Source organism: Notolabrus celidotus, chromosome 4, assembly GCF_009762535.1.
Source record: "Notolabrus celidotus isolate fNotCel1 chromosome 4, fNotCel1.pri, whole genome shotgun sequence".
In the NCBI taxonomy this organism is placed as follows: Eukaryota; Metazoa; Chordata; class Actinopteri; order Labriformes; family Labridae; genus Notolabrus; species Notolabrus celidotus.
In genome coordinates, this window is record NC_048275.1 from 34,984,802 (window position 1) to 35,007,277 (window position 22,476).

The 22,476-nt window shown below is 40.4% G+C and overlaps 1 protein-coding gene across 1 annotated transcript; it reads left to right on the plus strand.

Moving 5' to 3' along the window:
* tm9sf3 (transmembrane 9 superfamily member 3) lies at nucleotides 1-22,278 on the plus strand. Its single transcript, XM_034681855.1, has 15 exons — nucleotides 1-370; nucleotides 1,384-1,579; nucleotides 1,720-1,842; nucleotides 5,400-5,560; nucleotides 5,696-5,773; nucleotides 7,365-7,496; nucleotides 7,682-7,848; nucleotides 9,085-9,179; nucleotides 9,277-9,407; nucleotides 11,699-11,838; nucleotides 12,568-12,636; nucleotides 12,716-12,862; nucleotides 14,619-14,702; nucleotides 14,843-14,919; nucleotides 20,655-22,278. Exons 1-15 carry the CDS (start codon nucleotides 275-277, stop codon nucleotides 20,720-20,722), a joined length of 1,764 nt encoding a protein of 587 aa, XP_034537746.1. The 5' UTR covers nucleotides 1-274; the 3' UTR covers nucleotides 20,723-22,278.
* The last annotated feature ends 198 nt before the right edge of the window (nucleotides 22,279-22,476 follow it).

The following is a 22,476-nucleotide window of genomic DNA, read 5'->3' on the forward strand; positions in this document are numbered from 1 at the left end:
GCAGTCGGGTGACGTGGCTGAAGGTTGCGGACGATGCGCTGAAGGAGTTTGCTTTTTCACCGTTTGATCAATCGCTGACAGCAGCGACTGGAGGCTGTGCGCCACGTGACTCCCAACAACCAATCGGATGCCTTTGCGTTGAGTATTCGTGAAAAGCTTACGCCATATGCGTACGATAGCATCCCTAAAACTGCCTCTGTCATACAACCAGGAAGAAGGTGGGATAGCCCTACAAAGCTGACATCCCAGATCTTTCTACATACTTTCTCCGACAATGACGGGCTCCTCCAGGTGGAAGGTGGCAGCGGCGGCCCTTCTTGTTGTCGTGGGCTCTTTATTATGTGTGGACGCAGATGAACATGAACACACGGTAAGGAAGCAAAGAGGCCGATTGAAACGGGAGAAAATAATGGACGTTTGTGCTCTGTGTGTGTGACATGCTAGCTTTAGCTTTAGCTAGCAAGCGAGACAACACAAATACACACACGACACATTGAATCGTGATCTCCCGTGGGTCGTGTGTTTTCTGTGTGATCTATTAACTTGACGAGCATTAAACGAGGTCGCTAACTTATAACCACTTATCGGCCTAAGTGCTTATAGCTAACGTTTTTCATGCTAGCTTGTTAGCACGTCTTCCACACTGCTCCTCACAGACTCCTTTAACTACCGGTGGAGACTGCACTGAAGTTCAGACACATAGCGTTGGACAGCTCGTTAAACAAATCCGATTTACATGCAGAAGAAATGTGCACAACTTTATGTCTTCAAAGCAATCATTGCAACCACTGTTTCCCATAAATACAACACAACACAACCACACACTGTGCTGAAACACCGGGTACACGTCAAGGCCTCTATGTGTTTCCTATGTCTTTACCTCTGTCCGACCCAGACACTCACTAATACTACCAATAACAATGAATGATGCATACTATATTATCTTATTAAGCTTATACGGATGAGTTTAGTTTGAAGGCTGTAGCGTGTGTGGATCAGTTTCCGTATAAGCACTATATTTAAGGTTGAAGTGAACTTCCTCGTCTGTGAACAAACACATCACTTCTGAAGTATTGCACAGACTCAACGTGGGGGGTGATAACCTCACATCTCTAATGTTTGCATGCATTAGAATAGAAGAGCTGTAGTTGTAACAATCAGTGGAAATGTGATGATAACACTGCAGCTTATTCTTCACCCACAGTGTTTGGTGGAGCTATATGACTACATAAAGAAGTGTGTTACTGAAATATATTTATAACTTACTGGCATTTTCTCCTAGAGTAACAAATACCAACTCTTTGAAACCAGTAGGACGAGCAAAACTGGTGCAGCACAATTCTAGCCTTCACAATAAGAGTCCTTGTTTCTGTTTCTCTGCAGTACGTAGATAAAGAGGAGGTAGTTTTATGGATGAACACAGTGGGGCCTTACCACAACCGACAGGAGACGTACAAGTATTTCTCCTTGCCGTTCTGCGCGGGCTCCAAGAAGACCATCAGTCATTACCATGAAACCCTTGGAGAGGCTCTGCAAGGAGTGGAGCTCGAATTCAGCGGCCTCGACATCAAGTTCAGAGGTATGCGACTGTTCCTCCTTCACCTGTGAAGTGCACACAGATGTATGAGAGAGTTTGGAAAGGATGCTGATGCTCCTGTCTTTAAATTCCTGTCCTATTTCTTTTCAACAAAAATTGTGTTATTCTTATAATCCCTGCAGATGAAGTCATGCAGACGACATACTGTGAGATTGACCTGGACAAAGCCAAACGGGATGCATTCGTGTATGCCATAAAGAATCACTACTGGTACCAAATGTACATCGATGACCTGCCGATCTGGGGTAAGACTGACTTCATGGTTTTATGAAATAACCAGTTATCATTAAAGGCCTCAGTTGCAACTTAACTGTAGTATTTTCTGAGTTTCTTATTTGCTTATTCACTTCTTGAAAGAGTCTGCATGTTTGAGTATTTATCTTGCTATAGGAGAAGTTAAACCAGTTCTTATTTATGGGTGGGACTGTCCATTCATCCTTGGCAAGTGTACCAGGAGTGAAACAGTGTCATGTGTCAAACAGATTGGAGGAGCCGAAGCACAAGTCAGTTTGTGTGACGAGTCAAACAACTCAGCAGGTTTTTGGTTCAGCAGTTCAGGTCTGTGGTGGACCAGCAGTGTGTCCTCTCAACTGGTTGTTCAGTGGTGAATTGATTTTACTGATACAGGGCCTTTTGGTCTGCTTCACATGAGACACTTCATGCTACAAATTTAGATTCACAAAACAATTCATCTTTTAATGATGCACACAAAATGCAAAGCAATGTAATCAACGCAATGCTGGAGTGTGTTGGGTCCAGTATTTAACAGGGCCAACATCCTCTCTGGACTGGAGGAGCTGTTCCTTCTTCTGAATAGTGGACCATCCGCTTTGGGCCGGTTGTTCTAGGGTAGAGAGATTTATGTACTGTATTATATGCTGCTGGAAAACCCCTTTTAAATGGGTCAGGTATAACTCTTCTGTATATTTATAAAATCAAACACACACACCAATCTTTGAATTAGCTCACTTTCTTTTAGAAAAGAGTCTGAACATTCTCTTTTCTGTTGTGCACTAAGAGACGTATCCTTAAGTCATTGTCGTCACAGCCTCCATCTCCGGGCTTGTAAGCTGTTGGCTCTCTCACTTGCTCCTCCCACAGTTGCTCAAACTTGAATGTCGTATTTGATGTTTGATGGGTGGGGCGCTGGCATTTACTAAGACAACTGTACATAGAGTATGTGACACACTTGAGCCTTAATCACTATAAATAAATATAGACTTTGACCCCGCGTCCGGTTTTCCAGTGTACCTGAACCACGTCTGAGACAATGGAATGATGAAACAGCTGTGTGTGGTTTATGTGTAGTTTATTTATCCAGGTAATGATGGCCTAATCAGCAGAATCCCATTTGTCTGTTACCTTCAGTTCATTCTGATTTCAAGGGCAGAGCAGACAAAGTGTTGTGCACCTATAGACTCACAGAAGTTCTGCATGCTGTGATTATAACCAGCACTCACCTCTGTGCTTAATGTGAGCTGTGTTTATTTCTAAAAGGATCCAACATCTCCAACACTGACACTGTAGCATGTTCAGATGTTTATCTATAGGATGATGAAAGACTGGATAGAAGTTAAACTCGCCAGTATTAGACCAATGGTTGTGATTGGCTACGCTTAAATCTGACTATGTGGAAGTCAGTCTGAACCTCTTAAAACATGAGCTTGATGTTCTCAGGCTACAGTTGATCACTTCTGACCACAGCTCAGCAGCAGATCCTCCCACTGGTGTTTGCATATCAGACTCCACTAACCTGCCCAAAGGTGATCAACTAAAGAGATGTCTCCAGAAGAATGTGCAGTTTTTATAGAAGTGGATCATCGTAGCTGTTACTGTTACTGACAAACTCACTACTTTCTCTTAAACATTTGAGCTATTTTATAGTAGCTTCACTTCCACACATTCTATGTTGTCATGTGTAAACTACATTAAATATCTACATAGGGATGTAAGGATAAACTCAACCCACGATTTGATTTGAATCTTGATTTTTGTTTCACTCATGATTCTCTAACGATTTTCAAGAAAACTGGATTGAACTCAAAATTTAAATAACTATTTTATTTCAATTCTCAGATGTGGACAGTTGCAGTATATATTTCTTCTCTTATATTTCTTTGTAAACAAAGTCTTCCTTTTTCATTTTTAAGGTGTGTTGTAACTCAAATAAAACCACTGCACACTTTTTTTCAGCACCTTGCAAGAAAAACTCAAACTGACCGTACAAAAATACCTTATTGGAAAATTTCAGAACAATTATAGAGAAATGGAAAGTGAACGATTCCCAAATGAAAGTGTTAATATTAAAACAAATAAGGTAAATCTCTTTAAATAAACTAAAGTGCAGCTTCTGCTCCTGGCTGTGAATTAGGGCTGTCAACGAATACTCTAAATTCGAATATATATTCGAATATTTAAAAAAAACAGAGATTTGATTGTGAAAAATAATATTCAACTGTGGAAAAAAACACATCGGCGGCTGCTTTGCGAGTAGGCGCACTGCATGACGGGTCAGGGACAGGTCACAGGAGTCACACATGCAGTGTGAAGCAGACGGCAGAGAGAAATCCTTCCGTCCCCGGATCCTCAGTGCGCTCTGAACGCGTATTTTCCTTCGCTGGGAATACAGTGAATAAAAAGAGATCGGGCCTCTTCACACTGACTGTCTTGTGTTTTTGGCAAATAACCTGTCAGGCCTAAGACCCTACAGACAGTGGACTAAAAGAGCCCGACAATCAGTGACACTGGGATAAAATGCAGTTTTTCCTCTTTGTTTTTATACAAGCGCCAAGAATGTAAGCGCACTACTTTTTCGTTTTTAACTTCAATTAATGTTAATAATATTTGCTTCAATCACTGAATGAAGCCTGCCTATATTAGGGACAAGAGTTGGGACCTTTAATTACTCGCACAAGTCTTGTTCTGCACTCACTCAGCGCATTACGCACAGAGAGGGGGGCGAGCGAGCGAGCGGTCTACGGTCTTAAAAGTGTTACAGTATAGACCATTAGGTCCTTTACTTGTTTTGTAATGTGTAGGTATGTTTTAGGCATGTTATATCTTAAATAAAAATACATATACAAGTAGTTATGTCTCCTTGTATTAGTTTGTCCACCTGTTATTGACATAATGTGCAAATATAGATATTGGAATGGTTCGAACCTATGGTTTTTTTTTTTAGAGCGAATATTCGAACGTCATTTTGGAGCAATTTTGACAGCCCTACTGTGAATTGACATGTTTGTCGTCAGGAATATCAGAGAAAGACAAAATGCTGCCGTACCACAGACTTCAAACACAAAGGTGCATCCTGAACTGCTCGTTCTTCACCTGCTGCCGCCATGTCTGTTACGCTCAACTCAGCGAGGGACGAGAGAGCAGCGCAAGAGACTTAGTGATGTTGATCAAGCGGAGTGAAATGCAGATAGCACCTTCTACTGTTTAAAAATAATATCCGGTTACAAATTTTATTTAATCGATTTTAATCCACCCTTATTTTTATTGATTTTTTACCGTCTTGTGATATATCCTTACATCCCTATAGCTACATCATCATTAGATTAGCTGGATACAGATGCTGTGGAAGCAGGAAGATAGATCTGCAGCATGTGCTAGAGACATGGTGAGCCAGCAGGGAGAGGATTCATAGTGACTGAACGGCTCAGTCACAACTGTTCATGATCGCAGCTCCAGAGTGAACACATGATTACATTTGATTAATAATAAAAGGCTCAGTGTTCACACCTCCTCTGTTTGAACACTACTGTGGTCCTCAGTCTAATGCACGTCCTTCTTTTTAAAGGTATTGTTGGTGAGGCCGATGAAAACGGAGAGGATCATTATCTGTGGACGTACAAGAAACTGGAGATCGGCTTCAACGGCAACAGAATCGTAGACGTGAATTTGACGAGTGAAGGGAAAGTCCGACTTGTGCCAAACACAAAAATTGGGATGTCTTATTCTGTGAGTACTCAGTGGTCCTTCTTGTAAAGCAATACTAATGTGAAGTCTGAACTGTGGTTGTGGTCATCACATGAAGGTTAGGTCATGTACTTTTGAAGCTGATTTATAAATGTGAACAAACCTTTTCTGTCACAGGTGAAGTGGAAGAAATCTGATGTGAAGTTTGAAGACAGATTCGACAAGTACCTCGACCCGTCCTTCTTCCAACACAGGGTCAGTCGAGTCTTACTCATTCGGTCTCAGAGACATGTGCCTCACTTTCTTTCAGGAGAAGTAGAGCCTCTTGTGTTTCATGTTGTGATTGTAGAACTTGGTAGCTGAAGCCTCTTTTGCATTGTTGATTATGCACCCTCTCTTCTAAATAAAACCTACATGGTGGAGAGTTGAGTGAAGTCACTCAGCTGGCATTAGAGGTAGTAACTGTGCTGATCTTGTCCTGTGTATCAACAGGTATTATTTTTCATCAATAATCTCCTCCTGTGTTCTTATTTTATTCTCTTTAATGTGTCACTCTCTGTGACCTTCCCCAGCATGCTGTCAGTCCTCTGTTCTGACACCTGCCCCCTTTGCAGGAGTTGCAGGCATTAAACATTCAAATATAGAGATCATCAACACTGTAGCTGGTGGTCTTGTTTGCTCTAGTCGTTCTTGGAGGACATCACTATCAAATTCAATCTGTTTGACCACTATTTAAAAACTCCTCACAGGACTTTAATTTCACAAAGATGAACCTTCAGATATTTTCCACTCATTGGATGTAAAGTGAATTATTTGAAGCTTTTTTGGTGAGTTTGACTTAGAGCTCATGAAAATCAGAGACCCAGTATCTGAAATTATTAGAACACTTCTAAGATTAATTGAATAAAGGGTTTAAAATACAGAAATGTTAAACTTCTGAGAAGTATGTTCTCAATACTTGCTGGGGGCTTCTTTACGACTTATTAGTGTATCAGTGATGTGTTGCTTGGAGCCGATCAGCCTTTAGCCCTGCTAAGGTGTTAGTCCCTGTGCTTTGTTAGTGACCTCCAGCTGGTCTGTGTTCGGGTGTTTCTTCCTCCTGACAAATATCCCTCAGGTTCTCTCCATAGTTCAGGTCAGTTAGCTGGCCAATCAAGCGCGGCAGTATCATGGTCAGCAAACCATGTGGTGGTAGTTTTGGCGCTGTGGGCAGGTGCTAAGTCCTGCTGGAAAAGGGAACCAGCATCTCCATAAAGATGGAACATAGACTGTTTAAAACATGCCTGAGTGATGTCACTCAAAGCAGAGTTTTGAAGCCTGTAGATGATGTTGGAAAAGCTGATTCAACCTAACTTTCAGTCGACCTAGCTACAGGCACAGAGGAGGAGCTGAGGCGGGCCTTTTAGCCTCCTAGCTCACAGCTACAGTGTTCCCACCTGTCAGTCAAGTCAGCTGTGCCTCTAATTATAAAAAGCTCCTAATCTAAATATCTTCTGAACTAATGAGTTACAAAATCAGGGATGCGTTCAGTTTGTTAAGAGGTCATGCCTCTGTTGCCACTTCAGTGCTACTCTGCTGTGTAGTTCATCTTAAATATGTAAAGGTGGTGTAACAGCAGAGCTTTGTTAAGGTGCTGCTAAGAGATTGATGTGTAAAATGGCTTTAAACTCCTCCTTCCCCTGTGGCAGGAATCCACTGTGACTCTTTTAGACTCAGTACTTAAGAACCCAGCAGCCACAGGATGAAAAAGTTTGTAGATTGTAGGCTAGCCGAGTCCACTCACTATATTTTTTTTATATTACAACAAGGGAACTTGTATTAAATTGTTGATGTGATTGTTTTTCAGATTCATTGGTTCTCCATCTTCAACTCCTTCATGATGGTCATCTTCCTGGTTGGCCTGGTGTCCATGATCCTGATGAGAACACTCAGAAAAGATTATGCCAGATACAGCAAAGAGGAGGAAATGGATGACATGGTGAGTTTTGTTGAACCTTTATCAACAGCAGTATGTAGAACTTTGTGTAAGTCTTCAGTTTTAGGGTTTCTAAGTGTCCAATGATTGACGACATGCAGAACTCTGAACCCACAATCCTGTAACAGTGACTTTCTTGGTGTTTGAACTTCCTCCTCATTTTGCATTTTGTCCCTTTGCACCATCAGGACAGAGACCTGGGAGATGAGTACGGGTGGAAGCAGGTACATGGTGATGTGTTCAGGCCATCAAGTCACCCACTGATCTTCTCTTCGCTCATCGGCTCCGGCTGCCAGATTTTCTCTGTCTCCCTCATCGTCATCATCGTAGCTATGGTTGAAGATCTGTACACAGAGTAAGTTACAGGTTTTAAAGTGGGGTTGGGATAAGATACCAGGTCCTAGTTTACTGTTGGTACATCAGCTAGATGTGTCTGTGGGTAGTCAAATGAAATTTTTATCAGAGCTGATAAAATGCTTTGAATAAGATCTTAAGCTGAAACTGAACTTAAATGGAGCTATGAGGTTCTTATCATGAACACGATAAATGGAAAACTTAGATTTGATTCTCACACTCAAAGAAATTCAGGTTTTTAACAAAAAGGTGTTTTTGCCCTGGAAATGAGTTTGACCTTTCGCTCTTCAATGTCTTATCTAGGGCTTGGCGATAATTCAATAATGATAATTATCATGATATAATTTTCTCTATAAATATATTAAATGTTTGATACAAATTCCATATAAATAAACCTATAATTACAAATCCCAACCACTGGAAAGAGGGGCACAATGAGCCTTAAATGCTAGTTGCCACCCTACCTTAGATGGAAGAAGACTGCATTGAACAGCCAATCATGTCGCAGGTTGAGAGGTAGGCGGGGCTTAAAGACGTTCGGAGCAGAATGTAAACACAGCTGAGACAACTTCTGCTGTTCATCTCAGACATGTCCAACACGACCGTAGGACAACTGAACACTGAATAACCGGGATGCATTCACTGCACATCTTTGTTCTAAATTTAAATCAAGTTATCCAAATAATCTCAACCTGAGAAAAATGATAATCTACAAACTAAAACTTCACAAAAATCTTATTTTACACAGAAGACCTGCTTCTTGTTAGCACCGTCAGAAGCTTATCAGAAAACTAAATCCAGATACAAACTAACAAACTGTCTGGTTTCTTCAACTTTCACTCACGAGCAAAAATCTGACTTTAAATTTAAATGAAATAATGATTTGATATTTATCGTGATAATTATCGATATCGACTCATGTGAAATATGTTATCATGATAACATCTTTTTCAATATCGCCCAGCTCTAGGTCTTATCATAACAATATACCAGAATATGAAAAATAAACATTTGGAACTTAACAACCACGTAACAAACTAAGATGAGAACTGTTCTAGAATAAAAGTGGAGTACACCAAAGTTTACTTTGGTTGTGTCTGGTTAAGTTCAGGCTCTGAGTTGAGATGTAGCTGAAAGATGTTTAATATTCTCTGAGTTTAAAAAACACAAAGTGCATACTCAGTGAAAGAGGAACAAAGGCCAAACACTGATGTCCTTTTCTTGTTTCTCTCCTCAGGAGAGGATCCATGCTGAGCACAGCCATCTTTGTGTACGCAGCCACCTCTCCGGTCAACGGCTACTTCGGAGGAAGCTTGTATGCAAAACAAGGAGGTAATAAAAAGTGATTCTGTTTCCTGAATACAGGCTTGATACGTCCCTCCAGACACTCGTGTATGTAATCCACATGCTCTCTGATTTGTCTAAACAGGCAGAAGATGGATTAAACAAATGTTCATCGGGGCGTTCCTGATTCCAGCCATGGTGTGCGGAACTGCGTTTTTCATCAACTTCATCGCCATCTACTATCACGCCTCCAGAGCCATCCCGTTTGGCACCATGGTGGGTTTGACACAACAAACCACAGAGTTATGAAGAGCACGCTCTGAGTCAACAGCTGGAGTTAGTTTGCTGCTCTGTACTCCAAGTGATCTGATATGTCATCAATTATGGAGCTGATAGGGGACTGAATTGATTATTCCAGCTGACTTTCTATCAGTCTTTTAAACGGCATCTCATGCCCTGTATGTTCTGAAGAAAAGAACCCTGTAGGCTATAAGATGTTAACGTGCCTCATTAAACACAGATCACATCTTATAAAACACATTCCACACGACGCTGCCTCACCTAGCTCCAGTTCTCATTCCTGTTGGTGATATTCTGCCTGAAGTGCCAACTTTTCCAAACTATGCAGAATGATATCCCAGGAAACTCCCGAGTTTCTCAATTACAAACCGCTTCAAGTTGGCTCAGCTCAACACTCATGAGTTATGAGACAATCAGCACAACATATATCAGTCGTGTCAAATAGGCGTCTTCATAACTAACCCAAGAAAAATCCATGAAGCAACTGCATCAGTCCAACCTGTCAATGCAACAGAAATGAAAAACAGTGTCTGGTTAACGTGTCAAACATCTGAGAATCTGATAGTTCATTAAATAACATGAGAGAACTTCCTTTGGGCATTTTTACCTTTACATCTAGCTGTGAGAAATCATTTAAAAAAACCTGGGAATCAAGAAATCAAGCACATTATAAAGTCATCTCAATGCTTTCCAATCCAATCGACTTTAGAATAAAATAAAAAAATCATAATAAAACACATGAAACACTTTAAAGCTCCTGTGAGGAACTTTCTGTTTGTGTTGACTTTGGCGCCCCCCTGTGGACTAAGTGATCTTGCTTATTTTGTCCTGTACATGTGTAAATTATGTTATCTCCTCCCGCTTTCAACCAACAGTCAACTATTTCACTCATTAAGAATATTTACTGCAGAAAAAGGGGTTTTCTTTGATGCACTGTCAATCACCTCATCTGACACCTACCCCCTCACAGCCATTTCAGGCTTAAGAATAACAAAACAGAAATGATCAATTCCTTTTCTAACAGTCTTGTTTACTTTTCTAGGTCATAAAAAGCCATCACTGTTAATTTCAGTCCATTTCATGACCGCTTAAAAACTCCTCACAGGAGCTTTAAAAATAGTTAAAAAACACAAAAAATAAATAAATAAACAAATAAAGTAAAAACACTGAAAGATCAAATAAAAATCCAATAAAAGAACAGACATATATACCTAGTGTTGTAGTACTTGAGACCGGTCTTGGTCTCAAGACCGCTTATTTAAACTCTCGGTCTTGTCTCGGGATTGAAAGCATTTTTACTCGCACTCAGCGCGTCAAAATAAAGCAACAAAGACAAACCAAACCTTGTTTGTTACTGTCAATTGTATTTAAAGCAAACTTTTTCCCTCTTGTCTGCATATATATTTCTGGTTTGTGTCATGTTTGTCACAAACTGTCAAATATTAATGCAATTTATTCTTGCAGCAAAAGAAAAGAAAGAAAACATTTTTCTTCTGTGCTTGTGACTGTGTGCATGAGACCATCACCATCCCTCTTAGAACTCTGGCCTATCTTTTATTGACAGCTAATATCATGTTCTGTAAAAGAGGGCGTGCACACCTAGGTGGACCAAAACAAATAATAAAAGAAAGTGAAAGAAAGATTACATAAGGATATACAAAGGGACAGGGAAAGAGAAGGAGAGAGAGACCTAAGACACTTAGATGGAGAGGTACCATCTCACCATGACACCAAAAACTCTGTGCGGTGATACCAATGATTAACCCCTAGTGTCAACAATCATTACTGAAGCTTGGGTCGCAGAGGGTTGCCGCCGTGCTGTGTTCTATTTCTGTAACAAGACCACCACTGGTGCAGATGATACCACTTGGGTCAGATCAGCCGAGCGGTTCAGCCCAGCACCCGGGCCACGAGAGCAGTCAGGCCAAAGGACCCAACGCGCCACGGGAGACCCAAAAGCAAACTTAAATAAAATATACAGACATCTTTTATTTTGTTAACTCTCATCATGATTTTTCATTGATATACATGGTCTTGGTCTTGGTCTTGACTCGGTCTGGATCCCTAAATGTCTTGGTCTTTTCTTGGTCTCAGTGCGCTCTAGTCTCAGACATGTCTTGGTCTCATCTAATGTGGTCTTGACTACAACACTGTCATTACCTGTAGGAAACATGGACGTGTCAGAGGAAAAATGAGATAAATCATGATGGATCTGAACTCTCCATGCAGGGACAAACAAAGCTGAATGTTTGTTTTGTTTTCTGCAGGTTGCCGTCTGCTGCATCTGCTTCTTTGTCATCCTGCCACTAAACCTTGTGGGAACAATCCTCGGGAGGAATCTGTCCGGCCAGCCAAACTTCCCCTGCAGAGTTAACGCTGTGCCTCGACCAATCCCGGAGAAGAAATGGTATGACCTGGGTCTGACACAGCTGGGCTTGTTTTAGTCTCTGAGTACCATGTAACTTTTTAGAAACTGGAGCCGAGTCTGAGACGGTTGTACGTCTTATGGTACAAAAATGTGAAAAAATTCAACAAAGTATTTATACATTACACATTGAATAATAATATTTCAGTGATTTCATTTATTAAGTAAAAAAAAAGGAGGTTTGGCTACCCACATGAGCCAAATGTGACGTCTTAAAATAGCTCAGCGGTGATTAATGAATGTGATAAAGTGAATGGTGTAAATGGTCATCGTAACAGCACTGTGTTGAGTCTTAATGGATACACGGTCTATCTTTGGGTGCAGAGAGGAGTGTAAGGAACGAGCAGTGGGCAGTGAGGAAGGTGCATTCACGCATGAAATTAATCCTGTAGGGCCCGTGGTCAAGTGTTTGGCATCAGGACTGACGTAGATAATGGCTTGCTGTCTGCACAAAGTCTTTTGGGTAACAAAAAATAGCGAAGCAATAAACAGAGTGCATTAACATTTCCAATCTTCTGCCAAGCACCGTGGCGAGCTGCCAACAGGAAATGGTAGAAGTGACCTCAGGCCGCTGTCATACTTTGCTAGAATTTCCATCCTGTGTCTCGCTTTTCTGTTTTCTTTCTCATTACACAATAGGTCATGTATCCCTGCCTGTGTGTGTGGGGGGGTGTACTTTTGTATTCATACTCTGATCTTGTGATCTCTCAGGTTCATGGAGCCAGCTGTCATCGTCTGCCTCGGAGGAATCCTTCCATTTGGGTCCATTTTCATTGAAATGTAAGTCCGCTGAGACGCTCGGTATGTGCTGACAATGGATGTTTGCAGCAGGTGACATGTTTTCTGTCCTCATGTCCAGGTACTTTATCTTCACGTCATTTTGGGCCTATAAAATCTACTACGTGTACGGCTTCATGATGCTTGTCCTGGTGATCCTGTGCATCGTGACCGTGTGTGTCACCATCGTGTGTACATACTTCCTGCTCAATGCTGAGGACTACAGATGGTGAGTGTGGTTCTGTTTTTAACTTCTCGTATCAGACGTTAATCTTCCTCAGGATTTCAACATTATATTTGATGTTAAACTTAAAGTTCAAATGTTGTGAGTCAATAAATGACCGAACCTACAGCATTAGTCTCTAACCAGGGTTCACACAGATCCTGGAAAAGTCTTAAAAAACGTCTAATATCAGGTTTTCAAAATGAAAGGCCTTAAAATTTCTTATTTTCACTTGTGAGAGGTCTTACATTTTAGATGGCACTTTGATACATGCCTGAATACTTTATCAAATATAGTATGTTACATGATGTTCGTGTGGGTTTTGTTTTCCACGTGACTATTATTATATTATACTATATTTACGTCTGATGTCTGTTCATGTTCAGTTACAGCGCTCCATTCTCTGTGTTAAGCTCTTATTTTGATAGGGAACATCAGTATGATTGGTCCACGTTCTGTCTGGACTCTTAATGGGTGTATGGGACTTTAGTTACTCCAACCAAAGTAAAGACAGAACAATTCGTCATAATAAGGCGTTTTTAACAGGAGGAACTTTACCCCGGAACTACATGCATTTCGACCACTGGACCCAGGGTCTAAATTTAGTTCAGGGGTAGATGATCTCCCCCCTAAAAAGCCCCTGCTAAGGGGGTAGTACTTTTCAATGGTCCCAGGACTTTCGGGGTCCGGGCCTGCAATGCTGAACGTGTCTGATTGGTAGATTAACCGCAGTGTTTTTATTTCGCCCTCCGTCCACAATAACATCACACACATCTGTGATTCTCTTGATTTCTCTTTCATTAGTTTTTATTTGTTCTATCTTTTGTGTATGTGTGTGTACTTTTCAAAAGAAGAAGCTGTGATTCTCTTGATTTAGCAGCTTGTAACAGTAGTCTTCTCTCAGCCCACCACAAATGCATCTCTCCCGGTGTTCCGGTTTTAAAAGTGACCCTGTAAACTGGAGACCTTCAGCTGAACGTGTCAGTGTTTGTGGAGTTTACACAGCTGTTGAAACACAGAGGGAGTTCCTGGGAATGCAAACTAGTTTAGTTTTTATCAAGATTTCAAAATATCCTCATCAGATATTTAATGATCTTCTAAAGACGTTTATGAGGGATGCATCCTGGTGAAAGTCTACAGTTAACAGGGTCGCTGTTTAAACCAAAACACCGGCCGATCTCTGCGATCACGGCTTTGTGAGTTCAAAAGGATTTTAAAGCCGTGTTGAAACGTCTTTGCTACTCGCGCTTATCTCCTCTCATGTGTTGATTCAGTGAATCCATCTGTGATGAAATATAGCACCATCTAAAACAGCACCAGCTGAGTCTCTTCATGCTAACAGGCTAACTGTTGTGTTGCTCATAATGATACCTGCCTGTCCATCTGCTTCTATGGTGTCATCTGTGATGAATGGCATTCGTCTTTGTTTTACTGCCCTCTACTGGTCTGGTGGTGTAGTACATTTACTTTTTTTTTCTCCATACATCACTGGCCTGATTTGCACAATCTACCCGGGACTTCAGCCCGCGGTCGAAACGCAGACAACAATGGGGGCACAGGAACCTTTTAGTTCAGGGTAAAGTAGTTCTGGGGGCCAAAAGACCCCGGAACTCTTGGTTGAAATGCACCTATAGGCCAGCATTTGTCACTCGTCAGGTGTAATCACTCAGTCTGACACCGGCAGCAGGATTCAAGTATTAAAAAGTCTTAAATTTGATTTCATGTGTGTAGGAACTCTCTCTAACTGTCTTTTGTTTTCTAGGCAATGGACAAGCTTCCTCTCCGCTGCATCCACTGCTGTCTATGTTTACATGTACTCCTTTTACTACTACTTTTTCAAAACCAAGTAAGTATTGAACTTCCTTCAACACTTTGTGGTTCCATAATAAGTGTTTCTTATATTCTGACATTTATAAATGATAAAACAATAACCATGTCAGAAAGACCTAATACATTTCTCATCTGATGAATCCTCTTCTCTTCCAGGATGTACGGATTGTTCCAGACATCTTTCTACTTCGGCTACATGGCTGTGTTCAGCACTGCTCTAGGAATCATGTGTGGTGAGTCCCGGATCTGTTTGTTTAAACACTCAAGGACTGTTCTGAACCAAAGCAACGTTTGACACAGAGGCAAGGCTTAATGATCAGCTCGGATTTATCGCTCATATCAGATTTCTGTCTCTGGCTGTTCATATTACTCAGTAAAGGCGGCTCTTATCAAATTCCCACGGCTGCAGACCTTAGGTGATAGATGTGTGCAAAAGATCAACAACAAAGATATCACACACAGAACAGAGTTTAGAGAAGGACACATGGTGGCCTTTGATTAACGTGGTTTCATATTAAATTCAATTGTTGTGTTGGCCAGCAGATCTATGAGCAAATGATAGAGAGGAGGAGGAACTTCCTCTACTGCAGCTCTCTAAGATGTCTGTTTGCTCATGCCCATCCCAGCAGCACAGACCTGCAGCGAGTGTTGCTTCTGAGTGACGTGGTGTGTGTGGAAGATCAGAGCTCTTAACCGAGCTTAAAAGCTTTTAGCAAAGAGTCCTGGCCTAGGAATGATGAAGGAACACTCAGAGACATTGTAAGCAAAGAGGAGACAGAAACTTTGATCTCATGGAGGATGGTTGCCCACATTGCTTTTGAAAGAGTGTCTAGCTGTGATTGGCTGATCCATAGAAAGAGGGGGAAAAAAGCTCTCTTTGTGAGAACAGACATAGAAGAACGATTAAATCTCAAGAGAGACCAATTAATCTGTCAACCAATCAAAAGTATTTTGAAATATTGGCATCAGCCGACGCCGGCACTCCAGTGGTCGATTTAGCAAAATAAACAAATGATGTCTGCAGCCTCATCAGGTCTTTTTTTCAGTCAAAGTTTTCTTTAATGACAGCAGATCAAATCTAAACTGTTACTGGGTAGTGTTTAAGATACATTCTTATGTATAGTATAGTACAGTACAGTACAGTACAGTACAAAGCCTACAGAATGTATGAAGACACTTGCCCTCTGCACAGAAGCCTCTTCACATGCTGATAATTAAAGCCGTGTTTCACACACACAGACTTTCTATACCTGGTCAGGCTGACCGTCTAAGATTGGCACCTCAGATCGATGAACCGATGTGCGGTCTGCTCTCTCTCTGCTCTCTGTTGATGATCAGAGAGATGTCAGCTGCTCTGCCTCTCCTTAAATGAAATGACTGCAGTGTGAAGTGTCTGTCATTTTAAACGTTTTGTTGCCACCAATGTGATGTTAGCTTTGCTCCTTCATTAATAACAAGTCTTATTACACAGTAACGAGTGAGTCACCACTCCTGACAGTTTCTCACCTGAAGTGTCTCTTAAGGGCTAAAATGATGTGGATAATGTATGTCTCTGACGCAGGATCTAGTCTTAACTGTAAGAAGAAATCCTAGGAAGACGTCATGATGTAGAGTTTCATCAATAGGAGCAGCTCTTTGTGAATACAGCCTCTGACCTGTATCTGATGGAGGACCACATATGAACGTGGTCTAAAAGCTCAGATCCCATGTGACAGGTTTGGTTCAGATTGTTATAACTGCTCAGGATCTCGGTCACTTTTGCCTGCAGTCGAGTGTAATCTGAGGTAGGATGAGATCTGGCTGAGGTAAATCCCAGACTTATTCAAAGTGTAACAGACATGGAGTGCCATAAATGTTTCACTCCATTAGTCCGGCCTAGTGCAAAGACATTTTATATTCTAAAGATAAACTTCTTACTTTTCCTCTAAGGTGCGAGTGTTCAAAGTCAGACCCATTTAAATCTCTTGTGTCAATCTGATGAAAGCCTTCTGTTTATAAGAGGGGTCCATTTATAAGCATCAAACATGCCTGAATGCCTGAATTGCTTTCACAATGCATATTCCATTCAGGAAGAGAACATACCCCCAAAACCAAAATCAGTGCCCCATTGAAGTTTAGATTTCTACCACCCTGCAGACACACTTGCATGCAGGATTCAATATATAAAAGATTATCCACCTGGGATTATGGACACCCACATTTGCAAAACACCTTACACATTGAAAAAAGCAGCAAATAAGTCTGCAGATCAAAGGTTCCTTCTGTGGTCTTAAGACAACAAAGAGAAACTTCCTGACACAGACATTGAGGTGTGTGCAAGCTTTTAATGAGGGAGGTCGCGATCTGATGTTTTAGCATCAAGTGTCTGCCAATACTGAGTCTTGATCTGTTGCTGGTTTAAGCCTAGTTCAGTCAGACACCTCACGTTACTTTGAGCTGAAGTTTATTAATATAGGATACAGTATTTGTGTTTGCGTCTAGGCTCTGAACCTCATTACTCCTTGCAGAACAACTTAAACAACTTAAATGCAGACATAAAGGAGTAATGAGATCAGAATAACCCCCCCCAGAGCCTCCAGGTGGATTCTTGGGAGAGGCAGAGACAGGAAGACTTGCAGCTTAAACGGACCACCAAACGAGAGGATGTTGAGATCAGCTGATAGAGAGGATGACGTGTCAGTATGAATCTGTGCAGCTCTAGTTGTGTGCCTGTACCAGCTTGCAGGCGCTCCATATAACAGAGCTGCACCCAAAACACTGAAAGATGTCCTCAGCTTCGTCCAGCTGCGTTGTTGTAAAACTCACAATCAGTTTCACATGCTCTGCTCTGTGAGACCCACGCAGCTGGTATGCATGCAATACTGCTCGCAACTCTCACAGGACGCCAGATTCACAATGGCGGTGCACCAAATCAGTAGTATTGAACGCAGCTCTACTGCTATTGAAAGTGGCTGCACACATTGGTCACTGGTCAGAGTTTGCTTACCTGAGCAACATGTTACTGTCCAGTTTGGTTTGAAAGATCACAAACTTGTGCCACTTTAAGGCCCTGTTCTGTGTGTATGTAACATTTATAAATTAGATTAAGATCAGTCCAATTATGGGCAAGTGTAATCACAAATATATAACCAAAGAGGGATTTTAAACTGCCTCTAGAAACACATCAGTTGTAGCTAGGGATGTAAGGATACACTCAACCCACGATTCCATTTGAATCCTGATTTTTGGTTAACGATACGATTCACTCAAGATTCTATAACAATTTTTCAAGAAAACTGGATTGAACTCAAAATTAAAATAACTATTATTTTATTTCAATTCTCAGATGTGGATGGCTGCAGTATATATTTCTTCTCTTATATTTCTTTGTAAACAAAGTCATCCTTTTTCATTTTTAAGGTGTGTTGTAACTCAAATAAAACCACTGCACACTTTTTTTCAGCACCTTGCAAAAAAACTCAAAATGACCGTACAAAAACACCTTGTTGGAAAATTTCAGAACAATGATAGAGAAATGGAAAGTGAACGATTTCCAAATGAAATAATTAAATATTAAAATAAATAAGGTAAATCTCTTTAAATAAACTAAAGTGCAGCTTGTGCTCCTGGCTGTGAATTGACATGTTTGTCTTCAGGAATATCAGGGAAACCGTCTTGTGATATATCCTTACATCCCTGGTTGTAGCTGTCTCAGTGTGTGCAGGGAACCCAAACCATTAAAGAACATGAACGCAGCTGTGACAGAGTGTCATACAGCAGCACTGCTCTGTGACAGACGAAACAGGGGAATACTTTGACACCAAGGTAGATGCTGAAAATAATGTCATACTGTATCAAAGTGAATACACATGGAAGGTTAGCAAAGGAGCAAGAGACAGGGGGATGCAGACATGAGACACAGAGCAGCTGTAGAACATAAACCTATATCAGTTTATGTTATAAACTACAGCTGTTCTGATAGATAGATAGATAGATAGATAGATAGATAGATAGATAGATAGATAGATAGATAGAGGGGTGGATGGATAGATAGATAGATAGATAGATAGATAGATAGATAGATAGATAGATAGATAGATAGATAGAGGGGTGGATGGATAGATAGATAGATAGATAGATAGATAGATAGATAGATAGATAGATAGATAGATAGATAGATAGAGGGGTGGATAGATAGATAGATAGATAGATAGATAGATAGATAGATAGATAGATAGATAGATAGATAGATAGATAGATAGAGGGGTGGATAGATAGATAGATAGATAGATAGATAGATAGATAGATAGATAGATAGATAGATAGATAGATAGATAGATAGAGGGGTGGATGGATAGATAGATAGATAGATAGATAGATAGATAGATAGATAGATAGATAGATAGATAGATAGATAGATAGATAGATAGATAGATAGATAGATAGATAGATAGATAGATAGATAGATAGAGGGGTGGATGGATAGATAGATAGATAGATGGATAGATGGATAGATAGATAGATAGATAGATAGATAGATAGATAGATAGATAGATAGATAGATAGATAGATAGAGGGGTGGATAGAGGGGTGGATAGAGGGGTGGATAGATAGATAGAGGGGTGGATAGATAGATAGAGGGGTGGATAGATAGATAGATGGATAGATAGAGGGGTGGATAGATAGATGGATAGATAGATAGATAGATAGATAGATAGATAGATAGATAGATAGATAGATAGATAGATGTGGTTTGCATACTTGCCTCCCTCAGGATTCAATCCCTCTGTTGATTGGTTCTTGCAGGGAATGTGATGTTTTCAGAGCAGAGTACAGTGTCTCCATCACACTCGCGCTGTAGCTTTAAGTTGATGCAACTTCTCCTCTCCAGCTGTAAGCCAGACCTGATTTCTCCACCCTGTGTAGGATGAAGCCAGACTGACCCCTTTAAAACACCTCGTTGTAGACTTGTCAGTCTGTACTTGATGTTTTGTGTATCCTGGTTTTTACTGACAGGATTATTCAGTGATGGTTCATACCTTGATCAGATGTCTTTAACAGTAGGAGCCTCTACAGCAACTTTTCTGAAGTGAAAGATTACCTTCAAAAGTTTAAACAAAGGTTCAGTGTGAATTGAGAGACCTGTTTGAGTGTCAATAAAGAACTACAGGACGAATTAGAGGGCTGTGAAATGTTTTGGCAAAACAGGGCAAATAAGAGAGGAGGGGGTGTTGCCCTGTTTGTGCTGTCTGAATTTCAATGTAAGGTTGTTTGTGATATGACAACTCATGTTGATAATTTGATGGAATGGGTAACTATAGAAATCAGGATTGAAAGATCCAAACATATATGAATCAGTTGCATTTATAGAACACATGAAAATCATAATGATAAAGTCATTTTGGTTTGCAGTGACTTTAATATCGATCTGATGAAAGCAAATGAACATTCTAAAACTACAGAATTTCTCATTACTGTGTTTAGTTTGAGTCTCTGTCCTCTGATTTTAAGACCTAGCAGGATCACAAAGGACACTGCAACCCTGATTCACAATATATTCATGAATCATATGAATGGGAAGATAAAAAGTAGTTTATTGGTGACAGATATTAGTGATCATTTGCCTGTTTTCCCAATTCTAGAAATTAGCAATAAGTTAAAAGCAAAAACAAAATCAAATGGTCGTCAGAGTAAAATCAACTGACTCAGTCGTGGCTCTCAGGACAGAACTTTAGAATCGTGATTGGCAAGAAACAAATAAATATCAACATGTAAAATTGTGTTGTCGTTTTTTTGGTTTGATGACTACTCACACAAACTGTAGGCTTTTGTTCTTTTCAAATGAATGACCAAAATAAAAATACTCATTCATTCATTCATCTTTACAGTCAACTGTTTGTCTTCTGATGTGTGTCCTTATCAGTCAGATTAAGGGAAAATGAGTTTTTGGTTTTGCCATGTAATCTAAAAGAAGCCCTTTGTTTTGCAGGTGCTGTGGGATACATGGGAACAAGTGCCTTCGTGAGGAAGATCTACACAAATGTGAAAATTGACTGACTAAACAGCAAAGCAACAACACAGGGATATTAAAAGATTTTGCCTGGGCGTATCCCGAGAGACGGCGGGCACAAATCATTCTTTATTACTTTTCTTTCTTGCAAAGAGATTATGAGAATCTCACTTTGTACAATGTAGTTTTTCCATTTTATGAATGAATTTCAGCGCCGTAACTTAAAGTGAACCAGAGCAAATCTGCAAAAAAGAAAAAAAGATCAACACAAGGTTCTGTTTTTATCTGTTGCTTTCACAAAAACGTTGAGGCAAATGTTTAAGGCTGACATGGCTTCTCTTTCCAACCCAGTCCCACCTGAGACCACAGAACATACATGTGTATTGATGGCATTAGTGTAGCTCTCTTCAGTGAAGAGGCCGAAGTGTATTGAAAGCCTTTGTTCTATTGTGTCAGAATATTGGAGAGTTGGGTTTGTGCCCATGTTTTCACTTGATTTCTATTTTGTATTCTTGAAGTCACCTGAAATATTGTTTCTACATACGACCGTTATGTTTGATTCACTTCCAACTCCAAAAGATGATATACTAAAAGTTTGCCACTCAGAGACCATCCCCCCTTTTCAACAACTCTTGAGTCCCTTCTACAGTAGCAGTCCATCCAGTCCAACGATTTTAGTCCTGCTGTAGTTTACTGTACAGACGAGAGCGAGGGCCTGATCAACCGCTGAGGTACAGTAAGAAACCGATTTTTAAATGGATGTTTGATGTGATCTCATTTCCTTGTTTTGTCTGGGTTTTCTTAATGTTTGGGTTTGAATGAAGTCTACTTGTAAAGATAATATATGGATCGGGGGGAGTGTATATAACCTTAATAATGTAACTCTAGATGTAGATCCCAGATGTATTTTCGTTGTACAGATTTACTACAGGGTGTTTTTTTTAAATGATTCATTCAAGTTTAAAGAAGTTGCTTTTTTTGGTCTTTGTTTGGTGCTTGGGATGGGGCTGGTGGCGCTGTTACATCTTGCCTGAAATTGCATGAAGTTTCACCAAACAATGTGCTCATCGAACTACACTTCAGTCAGCGCTGTCAGGTTTGTTTTCTCCTCCGACTCAAAATGTAGACGGTACATTTTGACGGCTGGTAGGCCTGCGTATGGGCACTGTTCTTATTCTTTCTTTCATATATTATTTAAAGCTTTAAAAGGCTCTTCATTTCCTGGGAAAGCCATTACCCTCATATGCTCGTTCTGTTGCCTAACCTGAAGCATCGTTTGTGAATGTCAGACGGAATGAGGCAAATGCTTTGTTTCTGCAAACATACTGTACAAAGTGAAGTTTATGTACACTTAAAACTAGATGTTTTCATAACCACACAGTGCTGCAGTGTTTCAAACGCTTTTTTTTCATTTTGTGTAAATACAGTATGTACCCTACTTGTATAAGAAGTGGCAATGCCTTTTCATTTCCAATTTCCAATTCTGCCCCCACTGAAGTTGATTTTGGCACCTCATCTTGTGTACCGATGTCTGACTAGACATTTTGAAACTGCATATTAACTTGCTGTAAAAAGAAAAATAAACATGTTTATGTACAGGGGTTATTACGTGTGTTTTTCATTCAAGAGTAAATACTATTTCAGTGGTTGGCTAGTTATAAACAGTGTTGGACAAAGTCCACGTGTTCATTACTTCAGTCAGAGTATAGATCCTCCTGGTCAAACATTACTCCAATACAAGTGAAAGTTGTTCAGTCAGATTCTGACTTGAGTTAAAGTCCTGGAGTACTTGCTTTTAAAA